The 24,518-nt window shown below is 42.7% G+C and overlaps 1 protein-coding gene across 1 annotated transcript in view; it reads left to right on the plus strand.

Moving 5' to 3' along the window:
- The window catches only part of LRIG3 (leucine rich repeats and immunoglobulin like domains 3), a 60,825-nt gene extending 36,838 nt beyond the window's left edge, over positions 1 to 23,987 (plus strand). The window contains exons 4-19 of the mRNA XM_081211488.1: positions 95 to 229; positions 730 to 873; positions 1,786 to 1,929; positions 2,193 to 2,336; positions 2,765 to 2,908; positions 3,454 to 3,534; positions 5,600 to 5,671; positions 6,802 to 6,873; positions 9,339 to 9,502; positions 13,319 to 13,639; positions 18,531 to 18,812; positions 19,675 to 20,127; positions 20,340 to 20,504; positions 22,169 to 22,312; positions 22,438 to 22,713; positions 23,194 to 23,987. Of these exons, the coding sequence (XP_081067614.1) occupies positions 95 to 229; positions 730 to 873; positions 1,786 to 1,929; positions 2,193 to 2,336; positions 2,765 to 2,908; positions 3,454 to 3,534; positions 5,600 to 5,671; positions 6,802 to 6,873; positions 9,339 to 9,502; positions 13,319 to 13,639; positions 18,531 to 18,812; positions 19,675 to 20,127; positions 20,340 to 20,504; positions 22,169 to 22,312; positions 22,438 to 22,713; positions 23,194 to 23,441 (2,989 nt within the window). The 3' untranslated portion in view covers positions 23,442 to 23,987. The remainder of the gene's footprint in view (positions 1 to 94; positions 230 to 729; positions 874 to 1,785; positions 1,930 to 2,192; positions 2,337 to 2,764; positions 2,909 to 3,453; positions 3,535 to 5,599; positions 5,672 to 6,801; positions 6,874 to 9,338; positions 9,503 to 13,318; positions 13,640 to 18,530; positions 18,813 to 19,674; positions 20,128 to 20,339; positions 20,505 to 22,168; positions 22,313 to 22,437; positions 22,714 to 23,193) is intronic.
- Positions 23,988 to 24,518: the final 531 nt, after the last annotated feature.

Below are 24,518 nucleotides of genomic sequence, written 5' to 3' on the forward strand. Positions count from 1 at the left end.
AACTTTTTATTTTTCCTTAAATTATTGGGAAGTGCAATCATTTCATTGCTTGTCTGGAAACTGCCTTAAATTTGACATGTAAATTTTAATTTAGGACAAGTAACAAGATTACAGACATCTTGCCTGAAGACCTGAAGCCATTCCAGTCTCTAGAAACTTTGGACTTGAGCAACAACAATATTTCTGTGCTTAAGGCGGAGTCGTTTCCTTCTCTGATGCTCAAGTCCATGTAAGTTTAACTTTATTTAAGACAAGGCTTTCATTACATCTTGAGTTCTAAAATCATATATTAATTTACTATCTGATAAGCATAGTTAAAGTAGTAGACTAAAGTAAAAACAGCCCTTTCAGTATGTGTGATTATTATTTTTAAAAAATTGTCCTATAAATACATTGGATTGAATCTAATGGTCCCTTCTACGAGTGGAAGGGCAGAATATCTTTCAGTCATTGAAATATTATTTCAGAATTTAAATTATATTTGCCATTGGATCATGCTGGTTATTTCCTGTCTGCTAGGAACCATAGACTTTGGCTGAAGGCAAAACGTATGTTTCCATTCAAAGTTCCCCTTAATCACCGATTGGAGGTTGACAGAGGTGGGGGATATTTTAAAGCGATTATTAAGTTCTTAAGTTAGGATTAGCAGTTACCACGTAGTCGGTAATGAGGTCTTGGTACGAAATCTTCTACAATTTCCATAGTTGCTAACTGTCATTGTTTCCACAGCCACATTAATAATAATCGAATAATCTCCATGGAACCAGGCACTTTTGACAACCTGTCTAGCACACTTCAAGTATTAAAGCTGAACAGGAACCGAATTTCAGCCATCCCACAGAAGATGTTTAAACTCCCTCATCTCCAGCATCTGTGAGTACAGCCTAACTGTTTTAAATTAGTCTTGCAGGCTTCTGGCAGCGGTTGAGCATCAACCTCAGTAGTAACCACATAAAGGCAGGAAAGCTTTAGATAGAACAGAGGCATAGATCTCATGATGCATTCATGTTTTAAACCGAGGATGAGGAACTCGTTGTGCTCCAGATGTTGCTAGACACCAGCTCCCATCAGCTGCAGTCAGTGTGGCCAGTTGTCAGGGATGCTGAAACCTGTAGACCAACAACACAATGGAGATCACAGTTTCCACCATCCCTGTCCTAAGGTTTCATGTTGATATGATCTGCTTGCCCTGAGTAATGCCCCTCAGAATGCTAACATACTGTTGCAGCTCACAGTGTAATCCTGGTACGTCAGGAAGATCTGGATTTTATTTGTTACTGTTCCATCTCGCTAAAAGCATTGTACGTAATCAACAATTTGTGGGGCTACACTTTGACGTTCTGATTGTACCAAGAGTGGAGCAGCCAGTGTGTGTGTGTGCGTGTGTGTGTGTGTGTATAAATTATTTATACCCTGCCCATCTGGCTGGGCTTCCCCAGCCACTCTGGGCGGCTTCCCAAAAAATATTAAAATATTGTAATACATCAAACATTAAAAGCTTCCCTAAACAGGGCTGCCTTCAGATGTCTTCTAAAAGTCTGGTAGTTGTTGTTCTCTTTGACATATCTGGTGGGAGGGCGTTCCACAGGGGCGGGTGCCACTACTGAGAAGGCCCTCTGCCTGGTTCCCTGTAACTTGGCTTCTCGCAGTGAAGGAACTGCCAGAAGGCCCTCGGTGCTGGACATCAGTGTGTGTGTGTGTGTGTGTGTGTGTGTGTGTGTGTATATATGCTGGGAAGTCTGAGCTTATTTTAGTTAACTTGGAACTCTTTTCTTTTTTCCTCAGAGAAATGAACCGTAACAAAATTAAAAAAATAGATGGGCTTACGTTTCAAGGACTTCCTTCTTTGAAATCTTTAAGAATACAAAGAAATGGGCTAGCTAGGCTCATGGATGGAGCTTTCTGGGGATTAAGTAGCATGGAAATCCTGTAAGTATATGCTTCCATAGTCTTCAAAAAATAATTCATTTTTGAATCCCTTAGTTCATTGCTTATTTTGAGTAACTGTGATGCTAACAATATATAAATGTACAACCCACCAACCTGTAAAACTTTTCTGGCTTCTGTTTCCAGTAGGAAGAGCCTTAATTTCTTCTTGTTATGTATTGATTTTTAAGTTTTCATATGAAACTTGAGGTCTTTCCCCCCCCCCTTTTTTCTGTTTCTATGTATGTATGTGTGTGTGTGTACAGGCAGCTGGATCATAACAACCTAACAGAGATTACCAAAGGCTGGCTTTATGGCTTGCTGATGTTGCAGCAGCTCCATCTTAGCCAAAATGCTATCAGCAGAATCAGCCCTGATGCCTGGGAGTTTTGCCAAAAACTCAGTGAGCTGTGAGTAGTAGTTTTGTGTTTAAACTCTTCCATTTTTAAGAGTAGGGTACAAGCCAAAGCATGAGCGGTTTACCAGTGAGCTGTGAATTTTTTTCTAACAAGATTTCTAAAGGTGGCAACAGCTGTTTGTGTGTTAGTTAATGCAATGATATTTTGTTGGGAGGAGCTGAAGCCAACTGCGTCCCCCCCCCCTTCGTAAAAGTTATGTTTGGTCTTTTGTTACTGTAATTTTTTTAATAAGGAAACCCATTCTACTATTAGGAATAAGGAAACCCATTCTACTATTTTCTTTGTAATGGAAAATAATGTGCAAGCTTATATCAAAAATAATCAGGCTGAAATTAATCAGGGGACGAATTGTGAATTGGGTTTGGGTTCCTTATTAATTCTGATTAAAGCAAACGTTTCTCCCCCTCTCAAACTTGCAGGGACTTAACTTATAATCATTTAACCCGGCTGGAGGATTCAAGCTTTGTTGGTTTAAGCCTACTTGTGAGGCTGAATGTTGGGAACAACAGAGTGAGCTACATTGCTGATTGTGCCTTCCGAGGGCTATCGAGTTTGCAGACTTTGTAAGTTTCATAGTAGGGTTTTTCTCTCTTTCAGAAAGCTCTACAATAGCAATACTATCTTAGTGTAGATGAATGTGAAGGAATTCTAAACGATGAATACATTTTGATATAAGGAAGGTTTCGTCTCTGCTGCCATTGATATGCATTGGCAACAACTGTTGAAGCTACTTTAACTGTTTTGATTTTATTTCATATATATATACCTCACATTTTAGAATAATTCCTCACAACAGGCCTCAAAAAAATAAAAACGTCATACGATCAGTTGAACAAAAAGTAAAATCATGACATAGCAGGGCTGCTTTACTTTGCTGATTTTATGACATGCAGCTGCTCCTTTTGAAAACGACTTTTAAGAGGGTGCTTCTCTTAAGAAAAAGTAACCAATTTCCTGGGTTTCCAGTTGGGTAAAACATTTAGACTAGGGGTGAACATGCCACTGGGTTCCCAATGTGCTTCCTTCTAGGAATCAATTGCTTTTGTGATTTAAACGCACTTGTACACTTTGAAGACCCTGGATCTGACTTATCTATTTCTCTCAACAGGGATCTTAAAAACAATGAAATCTCCTGGACAATCGAAGATATGAATGGCGCTTTTTCCGGACTTGACAAACTTAGATGGCTGTAAGTACAACTTACTGCTTTATCTTCAAATGCAGATTCTGTATTCACCATCCCACCCCAGCTGCTATTGACCTTCCAGATCTCTTTCCGCTTTCGCACATTAGAGAGAAGCAATGGAGGCAAAAGTAAAGATTAAAGAAGGACCAGGCAGGAAGGGTGGTAAAGAAAAGATTGCTAGTATTGGTGGTTAAGGGAAGCTGGAAGTCATCTGTGAGGTGGATTTGGCCACTAGGGTGCTTGACTGTACGTTAACATTTACAGTTGTACCTTGGATCCCAAACACCTTGCGAGTTGAACGTTTTGGCTCCTGAACGCCGCAAACCTGGAAGTGAGTATTCCAGTTTGCGAATGTTCTTTGGAACCCGAACATCTAACATGACTTCCATGGCTTCCAGTTGGCTGCAGGAGCTTCCTGCAGCCAATCGGAAACTGCACCTTGGTTTCAGGACATTTGGAAGTCAAACAGACTTCCGGAACGGATTCCGTTCAACTTTGGAGGTACCACTGTACTTCCCTGACACAGCCCTCTCTGCTGAGGTCTGAGCTGCAACAGTGCAAAGCTAGCAGAAGCTTGATTCTCATATTAATCTGCTTTATTTAGCTTATAGTTGGAGGGAGAAGGGTAATCAGGAAAGACAAAATTAGCTAAAGTGGAGGCAGGCAGAGTGGGAATTAACACATGAAACCTTGGGAAAGGGACGCGGGTGGCGCTGTGGGTTAAACTACAGAGCCTAGAGCTTGCTGATCAGAAGGTTGGCGGTTTGAATCCCCGCGACGGGGTGAGCTCCCGTTGCTCGGTCCCTGCTCCTGCCAACCTAGCAGTTCAAAAGCATGTCAAAGTGCAAGTAGATAAATAGGTACCACTCTGGCGGGAAGGTAAACGGTGTTTCCGTATGCTGCTATGGTTCGCCAGAAGCGGCCTGAAGCTGTCTGCAGACAAACGCCAGCTCCCTCAGCCTATAGAACGAGATGAGTGCATAACCCCAGGATGAGTGCATAACCCCAGAGTCGGTCACAACTGGACCTAATGGTCAGGGGTCCCTTTACCTTTACCTATGAAACCTTGGGGCAAAAGTCCAGAAACACCAGGATTTTTTCTTGATATGCTCTTTGGAGTCACCTTAGTTTAACCCGGCCTTCCGTGATGTGCTTCTCTTCAGTAAGGTAAAGGTAAAGGGGACCCCTGACCATTAGGTCCAGTCGAGCTGACTCTGGGATTGCAGCGATCATCTCGCTTTATTGGCCGAGGGAGCTGGCGTACAGCTTCCGGGTCATGTGGCCGGCATGACTAAGCCACTTCTGGCGAACCAGAGCAGCACACGGAAACTCCATTTACCTTCCCGCCGGAGAGGTACCTATTTATCTACTTGCACTTGACGTGCTTTCAAACTGCTAGGTTGGCAGGAGCAGGGGCCGAGCAACGGGAGCTCACCCCGTCACAGGGATTTGAACCGCTGACCTTCTGATCGGAAAATCCTAGGCTGTGGTTTAGACCACAGCGCCACCCGTGTCCCTCTCTTCAGTACATCTCTCTTTTCATTAATTACAAAAAAAGTTTCCAAATACGCTTCAGTTGAAAAGACTTTGGATTATCTTAACTGCATGCATGGTGTCGTGCAATCAGTCCTTATGCCTTTCACATAAGACCAAGATTCTTTAGAGTCGAAATTAAAGGCAGTCCTGTTAGTGGAAAGCTACATAAGGCAGACAAGGGCAGATGTTTGGCAGGGCAATCCAGCATTCAGAGGCAATGGCTCTGTTAGAATGTAAAGATTTTCTTCACAATGCACAGATGTAGAAATAAATTGGCTGACAGCCCTTGCAAAAAAAAAAAAGCTTCACCAAATTATATACATTAAAAGGCTTTGAACATGCCTTCATCTCTCCAGTAACTGAAGCAGAATACATGTATATATTTAGGAGAGGAAGGTGTTGAGAGGTAGGTAGACATAGTGCAGTAAAACATGCCTAAAAAGCAATTATCAAGAGTCTCTCCTAACGGTTCCAAAAATCATGCATCTATTTCATTTTCATCTGTTACATATTAAGTGTTTTATATTTCTAGGCTACTCCAAGGAAACCGGATTAGGTCAATTACTAAGAAAGCGTTTTCTGGTCTGGATGCACTTGAACACCTGTAAGTAGTTGAAAATCACATTGAACCAGACAATTTTTAAAATGTGCAATGATGCCAACTCAATGATAACCTTCAAAGGGGGCATATAGGTCAGTGGTAGAGCTCCTGCTTTCATCGTCATCAGCATCATTTTTAATTTGTATACCGTCTTTCTATCTTACAATACTCAAGGCGGTTTACAAGCTGAAGAAACAAAAAATGTACATCTTGTAACAATCTAATGCAATACAAAAATGTGATAATAAAACATAATTTTAAAATAGGCAACCTCCATCAAAAAAGTAACTTTCAACAATCATTAGAATAGTATAAAATAATAATATCAACATATAAAAGTTAAACAGAAATCCACTCAACAGTTACAATAATATCTAAACTATAATCAATAGAACAACGGCAAGCCACAGTACATCAAACAATACAATACACATTAAGAAGCAGAGGGTAGAGCAAGGCAGGTGGAAAGAGGCCTTGCCTGATGGAGTCTCTCCCCTCACAGTTCTTCCTCCAGGAACAGCTTCCTTATGAGGAGACCCAGGGCCGGAGGGTGGGGCAAGGCAGGTGGAAAGAGGCCTTGCCTGATGGAGTCTCTCCCCTCACAGTTCTTCCTCAGCTTTGCACGCCCAAGTTCCCAGTTGCGATCCCAGTTTCAATCTCCAGTAAGGGCTGAGAAGAAAGCCCTCTCTGAAACCCTGGGAAGCTGCTGCTTATCAGTGTAGACTGAGCTAGAGATGGTTTGGGTATGAGACGACTTTCTGTGTTGCAGCATAGGGTCCACAGATGGCATTCCCCTCCCAAATTGCATTGTAGCTAGGAAATATGGTCAAATCATACAACTGAGGTAGCTCAGCTGGTACAACATGAGACCCAGTGGGTTTGAGCTCCACATTGGGTGAAAGATTCCTATATTGCAGGGCTTAAATGAGATGATCCCACAGTCCCTTCGAACTCTACAATTCTATGATTTATTATCTTTTAAATGAGCCTCTGTGTAGTGGTACTTACAGGGTACAAGCTGCTTCTAGACGTTCTATTTTACCCCAGCCCCAGAGCAGAATGCGAGAATTTGCTTTGACTTTGTTTGCCTTGCGATCCTACATTTTGCCTTTTCCTTTTGTTTCCACCCCCAGAGATCTAAGCAACAATGCCATCATGTCGGTTCAAGGAAACACGTTTTCACAAATGAAGAAACTTAAAGAATTGTAAGGGTCTCTGCTTTGCCCCAATGTGACGTATGTTATGTTTGAAGATATCGGATAATCATAGCCATGGACATTGGTAGTAATGGCAACGCATTTATTTTGAAAAGCAGTACCTTTAGCAACTTTCTCACGTCGTTGTCGGACAACATAGGGCACAGTTAAGAAAAAGGGTGTTGTGGATCTGAAAAAGGAAATAACAGTCCTACCTTGGTTCTGGAATGCCTTGTGACTCAAATGTCTTGGCTCGCAAACGCCACAAACCCAGAAGTGAGTGTTTCTGTTTGCGAAGGTTCTTTTGGAACCCGAACATCCAGTGTGGCTTCCGATTGGCTGCAGGAAGCTCCTGCGGCCAATCAGAAGCCATGCCTTGGTTTCCGAACGTTTTGGATGTAGAGAGGGCTTCCGAAACGGGTTCCGATCGGCTTCCAAGGTACCACTGTACATATTTGGAGGTATACAGCTAAGGCAAGGATAATTCTAGAAGTTCATGCTGAACAAGTAATAATACTCTGTTTTGGTCCTATAAGACAGAAATTCTTTCCCCACTTACCTAAAGCAAGGGCTACTCTGAACTATACCCAGGGCTGGATTTAGGTTTGATGAGGCCCTAACCTACTGAAGGTAATGGAGCCCTTTATATGTCCAGCTGTCCTTTGCCAACAACAAATTGTCACTGTTTTTTGTGTTGAATATATGCTATATGGTAATTTATGGACCTAATAGGTATCTAAAGCCATTTGCACATGCAGAATGTAGGCACCCTATATATAGAAAGGAACAAACCAGTGATATTTTAGGGAACAGGCTAGCAGACGGGGCCCATTACTTACATCATAGGAGCCTACACAACAAAAACACTGTTGCTGTATGTAGGTTTTATTTTATTTCTTTTTTATCCTATATTTTGGAAATGTACATCCAGTTTTCTTTTTCTCTTTAATTTTTTTGGGGGGGCCCAAGAAAGTGGGGCCCTAAGCTATAGCTTGTTTAAAGGTAAAAGTACTCCTGCCTGTATGGGCCAGTCGTGTCCGACTCTAGGGTTGTGTGCCCATCTCACTTAAGAGGCCGGGAGCCAGCGCTGTCTGGAGACACTTCTGGGTCACGTGGCCAGCGTGACGAAGCTGCTCTGGCGAGCCGGCACCCGCGCAGCACACGGAAACGCCGTTACCTTCCCGCTATAAAGCGGTACCTATTTATCTACTTGCACTTAGGGGTGCTTTTGAACTGCTAGGTCGGCAGGAGCTGGGACCGAAAGACAGGAGCTCACCCCACCGCAGGGATTCGAACCGCCGACCATGCGATCGGCAAGTCCTAGGCACTGAGGTTTTACCCACAGCGCCACCCGCTGCCCCTATAGCTTGTTTAGCTTATACATAAATCCGGCACTGACTATACTAGACACTTGCCTGTTCAGCTGCATGTACATGACGCAAAACCAAACCCTTAATCACGCTAAGTGATTTAAGTCATTTCCTCACTACCCCCCTGGTTCTGATACCAGGGAGCCAGCACAGGATTTAGCTCAGTGAGGTAAGGTAGGGGAAGGTTTTGTTTCTGTCCCCCTCATTCTCCTCTAAGTATAGGGAAAGGGCCATAAAATATCTGCCTTGCCTGCAGAAGATTCCAGGTTCAATCCCTAGCATCTGTCTGAAACCCTGAGGAGCTACTGCCATTCAGTGTGGACAAACAACAACAACAACATTATTTATACCCCGTCCATCTGGCTGAATTTCCCCAGCCACTCTGGGCAGCTCCCAATCGAGTGTTAAAAACAGCATTAAATATTAAAAACTTCCCTAAACAGGGCTGCCTTCAGATGTCTTTTAGAAATAAGATAGCTGCTTATTTCCTTGACATCTGATGGAAGGGCGTTCCACAGGGCAGGTGCCACTACCAAGAAGGTCCTCTGTCTGGTTCCCTGTAACCTCACTTCTCGCAACGAGGGAACTGCCAGAAGGCCCTCGGAGCTGGACCTCAGTGTCCAGGCTGAAAGATGGGGGTAGAGACGCTCCTTCAGGTATACAGGCGTATACAAACTAGATCGACCAATGGTCTGATTCTGTATAAGGCAGCTTCCTATGTTCGTATAAAAAGTTAATCCTTTTATGCTGGCTTTGTAGCACATCTGGGTAGGTTAGGAGTGAGGCAGGAGGCTTGTACACACTGCCACACTCAGTTCTTATATATATGTTAGACCAGGATGAGCAAGAAGCCTGTAATATGTTCCCTCCAACACATGTAAGCCTGATAGCCCATGATTCTCACCTTTCCATGAACCTTCCCTGAGATGTTGTGACCGGCCAGGCTGCAAACGAAATAAATAAATCAGTGCAACGCCGTTGATTTTTGTGATCAGTTTTGGTGCTTAACTTATCTTCGGGTTTGATTTAATACTGCTTTCCTGCTCTGGAAGCTGTGAAGTTCTGCTTCCTATGAATGGAATCCGCTCCTGTTTTGTTTTATAGGTACCTAAACACGTCTAGCCTTTTGTGCGACTGCCAGCTGAAATGGCTACCCGAATGGCTGATGGACAACAATTTCCAGGCTTTCGTCAATGCCACTTGTGCCCACCCTCAGATACTAAAAGGGAGGAATGTGCTTGCTGTCAGCCTAGAAGATTTTGTGTGTGGTAAGGTTGTTGTTTTTTGTAATCCTTTTTCATTGCCGTCTAGATGGTTGTTTCAGGGCAGATTTAAACAGCTTTAGCTTTATTACCTGAACTGTGAGGGTTAATAGTTTTGTTTGTTTGTTTAAAATACTCTTACCCCCACCCTCCACTGTTCATGAGCTCTGCACTGCAGATATTTCAAGTTTGTGGTTTTATTTCAGATGAGGAACGACAGTTTAGGATTAAGTTTTGTGTACTGCATAGTTGCATATTGTGTACAAAGGAAGCCTCAGTGGTTTGTGGTGGCAAATGCATATGCTGCTAGGCTTAAAATGTGAATGCCACTTAGGTAAGCAGTGTTCTAAATATTTTGGTGCACTGTTAAATGTTTAGACAGATGCATGCTTAGTGTCTTTAAATGCAAAAGTGCAGGAATATGTATAATATAAATAGCACCTTCATTGTGCAGAGGTTAAGACGTTCTTCAGGAGCTTAGTTAACATACAAAATCCACATAGTCATCTTTAAGCACAATATTTCATTTTTATGGCCTTTGTGCACTCCTACATCTAAGAACATTTGAGAGCCCTAGCAAAGCTCCCGCATTCCTGGCTCCCACCTCCTAAAGAGAAGAGTCAGAGGTGGGACAAAGGCCGCTGTTCTATTTTGACCAGCATGTTAGTAGCTGCCCAGGAAATTCTATTGAGCTCACAGTCTTTAGGGAAATATTTTCTCACAGACTCACTTTCCTGTGTTTGCAGCTCAGCACAATTATTCCACCCACCCCCACCCCCCAAAATTAGGGAATTCCAATGTTTTTTCCACGATCAATTTTGTTTGGGCATCGTTTCATTTCTAAGAGAGTAGAAAGAGATTGGACCACAAAACGATGTGTAGGGCTGGGCAGTATCTGGTTTTCAGCATTGTTGATATATTACCAGCTAAACTTCACAAAATACTGATATAGCACAGTATCCGAAATAAGGATGGATTTATGTGGATTCATTGGCTGTCTTCATGGTCTTTCTCAAGTTATGTTTTTGGCATAGCACACACATCATGATTCACGATATATTGCCAGGTCAAAAATTATGAAACCGATATCCTAATATGGACTTCAAACTGATTTTGGACGATATATCGCCCAGCCCTGTTGATGTAGGCACTTTCCTCATTAGATCCTATTTGAGGGCAGCTGCATCAACCTCACTCACAGTGAGAAGCTCTTTGCATCTCTTGGTTCACAATGGAAGGGAGGGAGGTTGTCCAACCCTGACAGCCAATGAAATGTGAGCATTTTTTAAGGAAGCAAGGAGCCTGTGGTAACAGGAACTGACCAGAAAGAGCAAACAATCTGACATGCATTGTGGATTTTTGAGGGGTTAACTCTGGTTTATCTTTCTTACAGTGAAAAACACACCAGTGCTGAATAGCAGGGAGGTTCAGGTCTAGGATTTCTTGTTATTTTTGTGCTGCTCATGAATGTGCTGCTCATTGAACCACTGTCAAAAGTGTTCTTTCATAGCCACAGTTAATGGCCATAGTTGGTGGCCCTAAGCAAACCTGGGCTGGAGTTTTGTACACAGTTAACACTGGCATTAAAAGAAAATGATTTATGAATGCATAACGGGCAGCAGAAATGCAGCTTTTGTAAAAAGAAAAACCTACCATGCCTTGCTCTGAAGAGCTGTAAAATATAACGAATGAAACTGTAGGTCCAAAAGCATAATTGACCCCATTATTAGAGATGGGAAATTAAGCCACAAAAAAATCACTTCTACAAGAAAGAGACATGCTTTCAGCTGAACCAATGTTACAAGCATTCAGCTGGGAAGCACCGAAATGCAGTACATTATAAATATATATGCTATAGCATCTTTGCAATACGGCTTCTTAATAACTTTTTTTAAAAAATCCCTCATGTCTAATTGAGAGAGTTACTGCTTGAATTAAACTTTCTTTGCAGCATATACCAAGAACTGGACAAAAATTTGGTTTCTTTAATGGACTAAACAAATTAATTGAATTGAATAAACACTTTTTGATCTCCATAGCCTAGTTATCACGTTAATGTTTCAGTGGGAAATGTTGCTTAAAGATATATTTTCAGTCAAAAAGAATTGTGCTCCTTAATTCTCAGATCTTGCAGCTGAATGACAGTAATTTAAATATTCATCCTTGCATTCATTAAAATGATTGCTCAGCAGGAGAAAAATACCACATGCCTTTCTAAATTTAATGAAAACAACTCTCTCTGTGTGTATGTGGTTTTAGAAGCTAATTCAACATGCCAGGTTAAAGTTCTGGGAAGAAAGGAAACCGAGGAAACAGAAACGGGGCATTTTAACAAAATGAAATTGTGTGCTTACCGGTTCCTTTGTCCTTATAATTCGAAATTTATGTAATTTGTACTTCTCCCAGCTATCAAAAGATGATAAGTTTTAGACCTAAAGGCAATTTTTTTTTAAAAAAAAAGAAGAAGGTGAAAATGAGATTTAAAACATAAAATAATCTTGCTGATCCATTGTTGTGTATGATCATCATATGATTATGCAATAGAAGTTGTCAGCTGGCATTCCCTGGGCCAAAGCTGCACAACCCAAAAGGTGAAAAGGCAATATGGAAGTCGCTGCGATTATAAGCAATGAAATTTTACACCAAGCCAGGAACCTGACTTTTAGCATGCCACCTCCTACTCCCTTGACAGAGTGGCAAAGCCAATAGCTGATAAGCGGTGGAAACTGGCAGCACAATCTTAGGCTATTTAGAAACAAGCTCTATTGAGTTCAGTAGGACTCAGCTGCCAGATAAATGCATAGAGGATTGCAGTTGGAATGTACTTCTGCTTCATGAGTGAAATGTTAAACATTAGTTGATTGGTCAAAACGTTATAGTGTTCAGAGTACAGCAATTTCCCAATGGGATTCAGTAGAGCCCTTTTTATCTTCTCTTAGCCCCACCTACCCCCAAGCACATGGGAAAGCAGCATGACCAAACATCAGAGGGAATGGGAGGCCTGGGCTTGCTTGCCCCAGCCAATCCAGCAACGTCCTCTTTCTGTAGTCAAGAAACAGAGGATCCATTTGTGTATCTGTGCTGCTTCCTTATTTGGGAAAGGATGGTGCCTTTGGCGGACACAGTTTCTGAGATGAACTCAAGTACAAACAAAGTTACTCTGTAGACCTGAGATGGAGAACTAGTGTTCCACCAGATGCTGTTGGCCGGCGTTTGTCCGCAGACAGCTTTCCGGGTCATGTGGCTAGCATGACTAAACCGCTTCTGGTGCAACGGAACACCACGACAGAAGCTAGAACGCACGGAAACGCCATTTATCTTCTTGCCACAGTGGTACCTATTTATCTACTTGCACTGGTGTGCTTTCGAACTGCTAGGTTGGCAGAAGCTGGGACAGAGCAACGGGAGCTCACCCTGTTGCGGGGATTTGACTGCCAACCTTCCGACTGGCAAGCCCAAGAGGTTCAGTGGTTTAGCGTCACCCGCTTCCCCAGCTATTGGTAAAAGAACCTCCCTCAAGAGTACAATTTAGAACAGGGATGGGGAACCCTTTGGCCCTGCAGATGATGTTGGATTGCAACTCCCATCAGGCCCCAGCCACCATAGCAAATGGTCAGGGATGGTGGGAGTTGGAGTCAAAGGTTTGCCATCCATGATTTAGACTGCTGATTGGAAATTGCATCATATCTCTTTTAAGTACTTGATTCTTCCAAACCTATAATTAAATGTCTGGTCTGGTCTCTCACTTTCGTCTCTGACAAGAAATCACATGAGCTTATTGCAATCCGTTTCCCTCCCCCCCCCCTGCTCTTATATTCACAGATGATTTTCCGAAGCCACAGATAACTGTACAGCCTGAAACTCAGTCAGCAATCAAAGGTTCCAATTTAAGTTTTATATGTTCAGCCGCCAGCAGCAGCGATTCCCCGATGACTTTTGCTTGGAAGAAGGACAATGAATTGCTGCATGATGCTGAAATGGAGAATTACGCACATCTCAGGGCACAGGGCGGCGAAGTGATGGAATATACCACCATTCTTAGGCTGCGCAATGTGGAATTCAGCAACGAGGGGAAATATCAGTGTGTTATTTCAAATCACTTTGGCTCATCCTACTCTGTCAAAGCTAAACTCACAGTGAACAGTAAGCATTTTGAGATTACCTGTATATTAAACAAAAATCATATGATATGTAATCCAAAAGGCATCACCCGAAATATTTGGATACTGGAAATTTGGATACTGGAAGATGTTGTTGGCTGCCTTCTCTGGACACCTGGGGAACAAATGTGAAAGCACATTATATTTGAATGCACCAAAACCATCCATATATATATATATATATATATATGCAGGTTTTGGTGTTTTCGGGTATCTTCCCGTGTAAGAGTTGGGGTGTCTAGGCGACGTTTCGACGAGGTCTCACTCGTCATCTTCAGGCTGGTGCTTTCGGCTTCTTGTTACTAGAACAGAGCAGGATCTCAGTGTTTGAGTTCCTATAAATACTGTGGAGGGGGTGTGGTGTATAGCCTCCAACGTTCTGGGCAGAGAGGAAGTTCCCAGGTTATTGTGCCTTTTCTTCTTTTGTTCATTAATTACTTGAGGGATATCTTGAGTGATTTCTTGAGTGATATTCTGAGTACCACTTAGGAGGGTCATTAGGTGTGGATTAGTTGCTAAAGCTTTCGTGTCTTGACCTCTTGAGCTTGTGAAGAGTTTTTCTGAGTTTTTCTGAGAAGAGTTTTTCTGAGAAGATGGCTGTACTGCACTTAGTTGTGCTCTGGCTTGGCTTCGTGTATAGGGGCGAGCTGTGGTTTTGTGCCCTGTGCCAGCCAGATCTGTGTAGGGATTGCAGGGGGGTGCAGCATCCGGAGGTGCCACTATGGTTTGGCTACTGGATGGTATCTGTAATTTATCTGTGGAGAGGGTCTGGGTTTGGGTCTGGTGTGGTTGATTGGAGATGGCGTTCTGTGTGCCTCTGGTTCTGGTGTCGGTTTTTGTGGGGAGGGCTAATTTCCAGATGTCTGGCAGGCGGGACGTGTCGTCACGCTTGTTCATGTTGTGAGGGTGTTTCTCTATCTCGATGGCTTCCATGATTATTCTCTTGTGGTGATGTTCCATGTTAAAGAGCAATTTGGAATCTGCAAAATTAATTTCGTGTCCTGTTTCTTTCATGTGTTGGTAAAGAGAGGAAGTTTTTTCTTCTTTTTTGACGGCATTCTTGTGTTCTGCGATACGTGCATTTATTCGTCTGTTTGTTTGTCCAATGTACGTGGCTGGGCAGACTTTGCAGGGTATTTCATAGACCCCTTGGTTTTCTAACTGGATTTTATCTTTGGGGTTTCTGAGGATATTGGCTATTTTTTGGTTGGTGCAAAAGGCTGTTTTGATATTGTGTTTATGGAGGATTTTGCTAATTTTATCTGTGGTGCCCTTGATATAAGGAAGGAGGGCCATGCCATTGTTTTCTTCTGTGTCTTGGTTTTTGGGGGGTGTTTCTTTTTGGATTAGCTTCGTAACCCTGTTTTGCTGGTATCCGTTGGCGATTAACACATTTGAGAGATTCTGTAACTCAGTTGTCAAGTGGTCTTCGTCAGCCAGGCGTTTGGTTCTGGAGATGAGAGTCTTGGCTACGGAGTTTATTTGTGCAGGGTGGTGGTGTGATTGTGCATGTAAGTAGCGGTTGGTGTGTGTTTTTTTCCGGTAGATAGTGTGTCCTAGGGAGCCATCAGGTTTTTTGTAGATTAGGACGTCAAGGAAGGGAAGTTGGTTGTTGGCTTCTATTTCCATAGTGAATTGTATTTTGGGGTGTAGGCTGTTGAGATGTGTGAGGAAGCTATCTAGTTTTTCCTTCCCGTGTGGCCAAATTACAAAGGTGTCGTCAACATATCTGAGCCAAAGTTTGGGTTTGTGTTCTGACTTGTCTAAAGCATTGGTTTCAAAGTGTTCCATGTACAGATTTGCGATGACCGGTGAGAGGGGTGATCCCATAGGTGCTCCTTCTATCTGTTTGTATCTTTGTCCATTGTGGATGAAGTACGTGTTGGTTAGGCAGTGGTTGGTCAGGTCCAGGATGTATTCGGGGGGATTGTATTTGTTTTGAATGGCTGTCAAGGCTTCATTAATGGGCACTTGTGTGAAGAGAGATACAACATCGAAGCTCACAAGTAGGTCATCGGGATGTAGGTTTTGCTTCTTTATTGTTTCTATGAACTGGAAGGAGTTTGTAACGTGTGAAGCGATAGATTCTGCATAGGGCTGAAGTTGCTTAGCGAGAAATTTAGCGAGATTTTGTAGAGGTGAGCCTATGGAGCTGACTATTGGTCTGAGTGGTGTTCCTTCTTTGTGTATCTTGGGGAGACCGTAGAGTTTGGGGCATCTGGATGATTTTTCTCTGGGGATGATTCTTAGCTGGATTTCTTCACTGATAGGAGAGGCTTTTATTTTGGATTTGGTGGTTAACCACCAAAGAATCATCCCCAGAGAAAAATCATCCAGATGCCCCAAACTCTACGGTCTCCCCAAGATACACAAAGAAGGAACACCACCTTTGACGACACCTTTGTAATTTGGCCACACGGGAAGGAAAAACTAGATAGCTTCCTCACACATCTCAACAGCCTACACCCCAAAATACAATTCACTATGGAAATAGAAGCCAACAACCAACTTCCCTTCCTTGACGTCCTAATCTACAAAAAACCTGATGGCTCCCTAGGACACACTATCTACCGGAAAAAAACACACACCAACCGCTACTTACATGCACAATCACACCACCACCCTGCACAAATAAACTCCGTAGCCAAGACTCTCATCTCCAGAACCAAACGCCTGGCTGACGAAGACCACTTGACAACTGAGTTACAGAATCTCTCAAATGTGTTAATCGCCAACGGATACCAGCAAAACAGGGTTACGAAGCTAATCCAAAAAGAAACACCCCCCAAAAACCAAGACACAGAAGAAAACAATGGCATGGCCCTCCTTCCTTATATCAAGGGCACCACAGATAAAATTAGCAAAATCCTCCATAAACACAATATCAAAACAGCCTTTTGCACCAACCAAAAAATAGCCAATATCCTCAGAAACCCCAAAGATAAAATCCAGTTAGAAAACCAAGGGGTCTATGAAATACCCTGCAAAGTCTGCCCAGCCACGTACATTGGACAAACAAACAGACGAATAAATGCACGTATCGCAGAACACAAGAATGCCGTCAAAAAAGAAGAAAAAACTTCCTCTCTTTACCAACACATGAAAGAAACAGGACACGAAATTAATTTTGCAGATTCCAAATTGCTCTTTAACATGGAACATCACCACAAGAGAATAATCATGGAAGCCATCGAGATAGAGAAACACCCTCACAACATGAACAAGCGTGACGACACGTCCCGCCTGCCAGACATCTGGAAATTAGCCCTCCCCACAAAAACCGACACCAGAACCAGAGGCACACAGAACGCCATCTCCAATCAACCACACCAGACCCAAACCCAGACCCTCTCCACAGATAAATTACAGATACCATCCAGTAGCCAAACCATAGTGGCACCTCCGGATGCTGCACCCCCCTGCAATCCCTACACAGATCTGGCTGGCACAGGGCACAAAACCACAGCTCGCCCCTATACACGAAGCCAAGCCAGAGCACAACTAAGTGCAGTACAGCCATCTTCTCAGAAAAACTCTTCTCAGAAAAACTCAGAAAAACTCTTCACAAGCTCAAGAGGTCAAGACACGAAAGCTTTAGCAACTAATCCACACCTAATGACCCTCCTAAGTGGTACTCAGAATATCACTCAAGAAATCACTCAAGATATCCCTCAAGTAATTAATGAACAAAAGAAGAAAAGGCACAATAACCTGGGAACTTCCTCTCTGCCCAGAACGTTGGAGGCTATACACCACACCCCCTCCACAGTATTTATAGGAACTCAAACACTGAGATCCTGCTCTGTTCTAGTAACAAGAAGCCGAAAGCACCAGCCTGAAGATGACGAGTGAGACCTCGTCGAAACGTCGCCTAGACACCCCAACTCTTACACGGGAAGATACCCGAAAACACCAAAACCTGCATTCCTGTACCCGTGAAAATCTACGAAAGCAAATATATATATATATATATATATATATATATATATATATATATATATATATGGGATTCAGTAGGTTATATCCAACAAAGTTGTCCCAGAATTAACCTTTGAGTGAAATGGGAATGAATACGGTCTGTCTAAAATAAGATTAATTCATATATATGTTTCCCCGAGGTGTGTACGTCACAACCTGTTAAACCTCATTTGATTCTTTAGAAATTATTTATATAAAGTAGACTGCATTTGGTTCATGAAAGATTCAAAGAATTGCCATCGAAGATATACTCAGTTAAAGAGACCATTCAGTCAAATATTCAAGTAAAATGAAATACAGTATTGTGGGGGAGAAATTCACACAACTCACACTCCCAGAATTAATGCGTAAACGAGGAGGCAGCAATCATTCAAAATATGCACATCTACAAATTTTGTGATGCCTTTCTCAAATCACAGTATGAATGCAAAATGTGCGTATCGGCAGGAATTGCATACAGATTTTCATGCAGACAGTTTTTTTATAATAAAAAAAATCTGATGAAGAAACAATGCACACCAAGAGAAACTGATATTGACAGGTTTCTCTATCCCCAAATAAACTAGAGAATCAGAAACAGAATTGATAGCATAGCAAGCAGCCGCTTCGTAATGTTATGCTGCTAGTGCTTGGGATGAGGAAATGATTGCCCTGTATGTGCTTCCCTGAAATCAGTCCTTATTTCAAAAGCAGCTTGCAGATGTTTCCTTCGGAGTTGGGCATTAAAAAATCTAGACCCAGTTGAGCTGGTAGAGAGCAGGGGAGACAATTGTCCATGAATCGATGGTGACACCGATTCCACTTACATTGTATGGGCATACTGAAAACTGTGGTCTGTACGCTATCTAATAAGAAAACTCACTTGTATCTCTTTGCATCTTTTGTGTTTTTTGTAGTGCTTCCTTCATTTACCAAGATGCCCATGGACCTCACCATCCGTGCAGGGGCGATGGCACGGCTGGAATGTGCTGCAGTCGGCCACCCGGTGCCCCAGATCGCTTGGCAGAAAGATGGCGGCACTGACTTTCCCGCAGCACGTAAGAGACGCATGCATGTGATGCCCGAGGACGATGTCTTCTTTATAGTGGATGTCAAAATTGAAGATACTGGTGTCTACAGCTGCACAGCTCAGAACACTGCTGGAAGCATCTCTGCTAATGCAACATTAACAGTGTTAGGTAAGATAAAATGTGATTGCCAACTGAACACTGGGGGTGCCCCTTTGTCTTTGCTTGCTGATAACATGATTAAAGCTTTAGAGATATTTTTAGACTTGGACTCAAATCCCCCCAGTCTAATATCCCTAGTGCTGCAAGATTGTCACAAGAGCGCTTGGACTAAAATTGTCTGTCAAAAACTTCACTCATGTGGTTTATCACCACAACAGCTACTCACTTTGGGTTTTAGTAAAGCAAACAGTCTAATTTGTCAGCGCCTCAATGATATCGAGTGTCAGAACAACCTGGCCACAATAAGAAAATTTTGCCCATGATGTGACTATTTTCCACCTTCCCATTTTGCCACTCTGGCACCCTGTCTGCATAATCTAGCAATTCTAAAATATAGATGCGCTTTTACACTTGCAAGATTGAATGTATTGCCCTTGGCTGTACTTGAGGGACGATTCCAACAGATTCCACATGAAAAACGCTTACAGTATGTCGCTGTAGAGATGGCAGTACCGAATCGATGGCGCATGCCATTCTGACTTGCACGCTTTATAGAGACTTGAGGAATGAGATTATCACCCCTCTTTTATTGTCCATTCTGGGTCGCCCAGCCACTGCCACAGTGTCCTTTCTCTTGGCAGATCAAGATGAGCAGGTGACAGCAAAGGTTGCATTGTTTTTAGCTGGGGCAATCAGAATAAGATCCACTATTTGACTATTGATTCAAAACCCTAAAATGTATTTTATATAATTGACTTTTTCTTTCTATTCTTTGTATATCACATTGTTGTTGTTTTGCTGATGGCTGACGTAAATAAAGATTCATTCTTGGTAACATTCATATATTTGCTGCTCCCCCTCCTTCCTTCAGAAACACCCTCGTTTTTGAGGCCTTTGCTGGACCGGACGGTGACGAAAGGTGAAACGGCCGTCTTGCAGTGCATCGCCGGTGGTAGCCCCCCGCCTCGGCTTAACTGGACCAAAGACGACAGCACTCTGATGGTGACGGAGAGGCATTTCTTTGCAGCAGGAAACCAGTTGCTCATCATTGTGGACACAGACTTTGAAGACGCTGGGAAGTACACGTGCGAAATGTCTAATACTCTTGGGACAGAGAGAGGCAACATCCGCCTCAGCGTAATTCCCACGCCAACCTGTGACTCTCCTCAGAACGCTGCCCCGTCTTTGGACGATGATGGATGGGCCACTGTGGGCGTTGTGATCATAGCTGTGGTGTGCTGTGTGGTGGGCACTTCCCTCGTGTGGGTGGTCATCATATACCACACAAGAAGGAGAAATGAAGATTGCAGCATCACAAACACAGGTGTGTAAACTGAAACTTGGCACCGGAAGAGTAGACTGAAATATGTTTGTGGTTAACCTACAGAGGTTTTTCTTCCAGGCTTATTTGTGTCTCTTGACTCCGATTCACAAGAGCGAATAGCTTTTCAAATACATCCCTCTGTTGCTCATTAGCCCTAAAATGCGGCAAAGAATCTCGATGCTGATAGCTCTGTGTGTTTGCTTAAATCGCAGATGAGACAAATCTGCCTGCTGATATTCCAAGCTATCTGTCATCCCAGGGAACTCTAGCTGAAAGGCAAGATGGATATGGGTCATTGGAGAATGGAAGTCAACATCATTTTGTATCTTCATCCTCATCCATGGGAGGATATTTCTTACAACAAAGAGACAGCGGCGGTAAGCATTCAGAATGTTGAACTTTACCATCCAAAAGCTAGTGATCCAATCACTATTGTCCTTAATTCATGGAGGGTAGCTTCTTCGACAGATAGACTCTGTTGATGAGAAAATTGTCAACTAATGGCTCTGGTCCCTTAAAGGGTATTGGAATATCAAAACACTTGCCATCTTTTAGCATTTAGATCATCGGTGTATACAGATGCAAATTCATACATTTTTATCTTTCTGAGGAGTGCTTCCAGGAAATGGCTTGGAGATTTTTCTTGTGCATTTTATTCCATTTTTATTTTCCATCTGGAGCTAAGCTTTTCAACCACTGGCCAAGGACATCAATACAGTAGTGATCCGAATGCTACCAAGCGTCTTCAGCAACAGAGTCAGCTGAGACCTTTCTGTCTTGACAGGATAAGTTCAGTTTTTCCCCATTCCCCAGCATCAAGCAGAGGTGCTTTTTTTCCAAGTTAGTACTTTCCCAAGTCTTCCATATCCAGAAGGCAAAGTCTGTATCCTCTGGTTCTTTCTGTGGGATGCAACAGAAGGACTTGGTGTGGCAGCCATATATTGTGCCCTACTTAACGCTCTAGATCAAAGGTGGGGAGACTGTGCCCCCCCAGCGGCATCTGAAGGCAACCCTGTTTAGGGAAGTTTTTAATGTTTAATGTTTTATCGTGTTTTTAATATTCTGTTGGGAGCTGCCCAGAGTGGCTGGGGAAACCCAGCCAGATGGGCAGGGTATAAACAATACAGTTGTACCTCGTTTTGCGGCTGGGATCTGTTCTGGAGCCCTGGCCGCTAGCCGAAAAGGACGCAGGGCAAAGCGCCACATCTGCGTGCACACATGGAGTGGTTTGTGCTTCTGCGCATGTGCAAAGCGCTATTTAGAGCTTCTGCGCATGCGCGAGTGGCAAACCCAGAAGTAACCCATTCTGGTACATCCGGGTTTGCTGCGGACATTCACTGGAATGGATGCGAGACAAGGTGGATGTTCGCAGAGGTATTACTGTAAATTATTATTATTATTATTATTATTATTATTATTATTATTATTATCTTGCAACTCCCATCAGCCTCAACTAATGATCAGAGATGATGACACAACAGCTTGTGGGCCACAGATTCCCCCCTTCCTTGTTCTAGCTCTCACTGTTGAGGAAATCTTATGCCAGAATAAGTGCACCTAACTTGACAAGGAAAATTATTACAGTGACCCTGGCAATCTAGAGGGCTGCACAGCCAGTTCTTTGTAAGGAATGTTGTAAGGAGATCCCCTCCGCCACCACCCTGCCCAAGCAGCAGCTTTTCCACACCTTTGACAAGCTACTTCTAGAATTTAGGGGCATTTTTACAGAAAGCTGAGATGTCCCACAGCGTGGTCAGTGCTACACCATCTAAATAGACTCTGTGGAACTGGATGTTAAGGGTGCACAACTCTTAACGCTGGAAACCACTAACTCTGAAAAATCTCATTAAGTTCTCAAATTAGTATGATATCTGGGACCTTTGGGTGAAGGGTGGACTCCAAATACACTTAATAAAGAAATAAACGAGTACCTCAAAATAATATTGCTTTGAAATCAATAAAAAATATAATATGTATTCATATATGACTGTTAAAGTGAAAATAAAGGGATCCTGACCTATACACCATTTCTGTTTTGAAGGAATTTGTCATACAGATAACTGCAGCGAAAATGACTTGGAAGCTGTAACAGATCCATTTTTATGTCATTATTTGGGAACTTCAGGAAGTATATATTTGAAAAGCAATATATGTGGCCCAGATATGTTTGACGTATACCACACAGGTAATCTTCATTACATATGTATATATAAAATAGTTTGCTGCATTTCATTGTCTCTTTTTGAGGGCTCTCTTTTGCTTAGCAAAGCTAACCCAACATTCTTTTTTTGCTTATGCTATTTTTTTAAGGCTGCAATCCAGAGCAAAGGACAGTGTGTGCGGACCTGTATGACTCAAGCTGCTTGAAGGAAAAGGAATGCTACCCCTCTCCCCACCCGCCTGAAGATCCTTTTGACCAGTATATCAGCATTTCTGGAATACACCCTCCAAGTAGTAAATTGCTCCCCTCTGCTTACACTCAGCGTGAAGACAGTGGGACAAGAAACTTGCATCTGAATTTGGATGCATGTGAATTTAGCAGAAATCAAGAGCTGCCTCCCCTTACTACGAGTGGCACTTTCATGGGTATGCTTTCAATGGTTAAACTAACTTTGAAAAAGCAAATAAATGTGAACCATGGGCATGCAGTCTCCATTATTAGTGTATTTTTGGTCTTTGTGGAAGCCACCCAGAGTGGCTGGGGAAACCCAGCCAGATGGGCGGGGTACAAATAATAAATTATTAAATTATTATTATTATTTCAACATTGGGTTGGGAAATTCAGCATTCAGCACCCATTTGCACACAGAATTCCCCAACCAGCTGGCGACAGTGTTAAGTGAAAATCTGCAGCCACATGTATACCACCTCTGGCTAAACTCAGGAAGTTGACTATTTTAAAAATGCATCTTGTTACTAACTTCAACATTTAACTGTGTCAAAAGGCAGAGGTAGAAAGGTGAATCTGATTTAAGAACATTTCACTGGTCTGTGGGGTGGCCTCTTGTCCCTTCTTAATGGAGAGCAGTTGACAAACATATTTTCTCTCTTGTGTGTGTGTTTCAGGAACGTTTGGAAAACCTATATGGAGACACCAGCTGGATTCCTTCTCAAGTTGTCGGCAGCCTTCAGTTTGGCAGCCAAGAGCTTCTCAAAATCATCCTCGTGAATCATTGAATTTTGACTCAGAGTCTGAGGATGATAACAGAAAAGACCGGACGTTTCATGAAGGGGACAGTGGCAATTGTATATACAAACAGGCTGCTGAAAATTTTAGGACTCCTGCTTTTCAGTTCTCTGAGTTGGATACATAGCTCCCCCTCTACCCTGCAAGCTGATTTATGAACCAAAGGAATATACTACCTCAAAGTGGACATTATTTAAAAAAGGAGAGGAAAGAAGACACTCCATACTTGTTTTTTATTAGGGCTATGATTCAAAAAGAAAGAAATACATTTTTTTTTATACAGATGCAGTTTTATTGCCAAAACATTATACATTTTTATGCAGATTATACATTCCTTATAGAATATATTTCTAATAATTTTATAGCTTTGTTTTAACTGAATGGTACCTTTTTGTAAATTAACGGTGTGAATAATAACTATGCATTTGTTACTAAGACAGATTTCATTTTGTTGAAATGGGTGCTAAAGTGTTCTAAAGGAATACCAACATATGTACATGTTTTGTTTCCAAGGGTGTGTGTGTGTGTGTGTGTGTGTGTGTGTGCATTTAATGGTCATTCCAAAGTTATAAGCAGGTAAAATGGTCATATTTCCATATCACTTTTTAATACATTGGGCTGCCTTGTGCACTTGAAGCACTGTAATAAAAAGAAATATACAGCCAGCTTTTTATGTTCAGAGAAATGAAAAAGTCGTTGCCCTCCTCCAACCATCTTTTCACCAATTTGTCTGCACTACAATGCATAAGCACCCATAGCAGAATATTTGGCATCTGAACAAAGGCACTTGTAAGTCTCCTTTTCCAGATAGTGTTCATTATTTTACCTGAGCTGCTACTTTTGATTTAGGCAGCTTCGCCAATGTGCATCACAGTTCTGCAGAGCAAAATGAGCAACAGCATATTCAAACCCACCATAAAGGTAAAGGTAAAGGTACCCCTGCCCGTTATGGGCCAGTCTTGACAGACTCTGGGGTTTGTGCGCCCATCTCCCTCTATAGGCCGTGGGCCAGCGCTGTCCGGAGACACTTCCGGGTCACGTGGCCAGCGTGACAAAGCTGCATCTGGCGAGCCAGCGCAGCACACGGAACGCCGTTTACCTTCCCGCTGGTAAGCGGTACCTATTTATCTACTTGCACCCAGGGGTGCTTTCGAACTGCTAGGTTGGCAGGCGCTGGGACCGAGCAGCGGGAGCGCACCCCGCC

This window comes from Podarcis bocagei, assembly GCF_964188305.1.
Source record: "Podarcis bocagei genome assembly, chromosome: 10".
Lineage (NCBI taxonomy): Eukaryota > Metazoa > Chordata > Lepidosauria > Squamata > Lacertidae > Podarcis > Podarcis bocagei.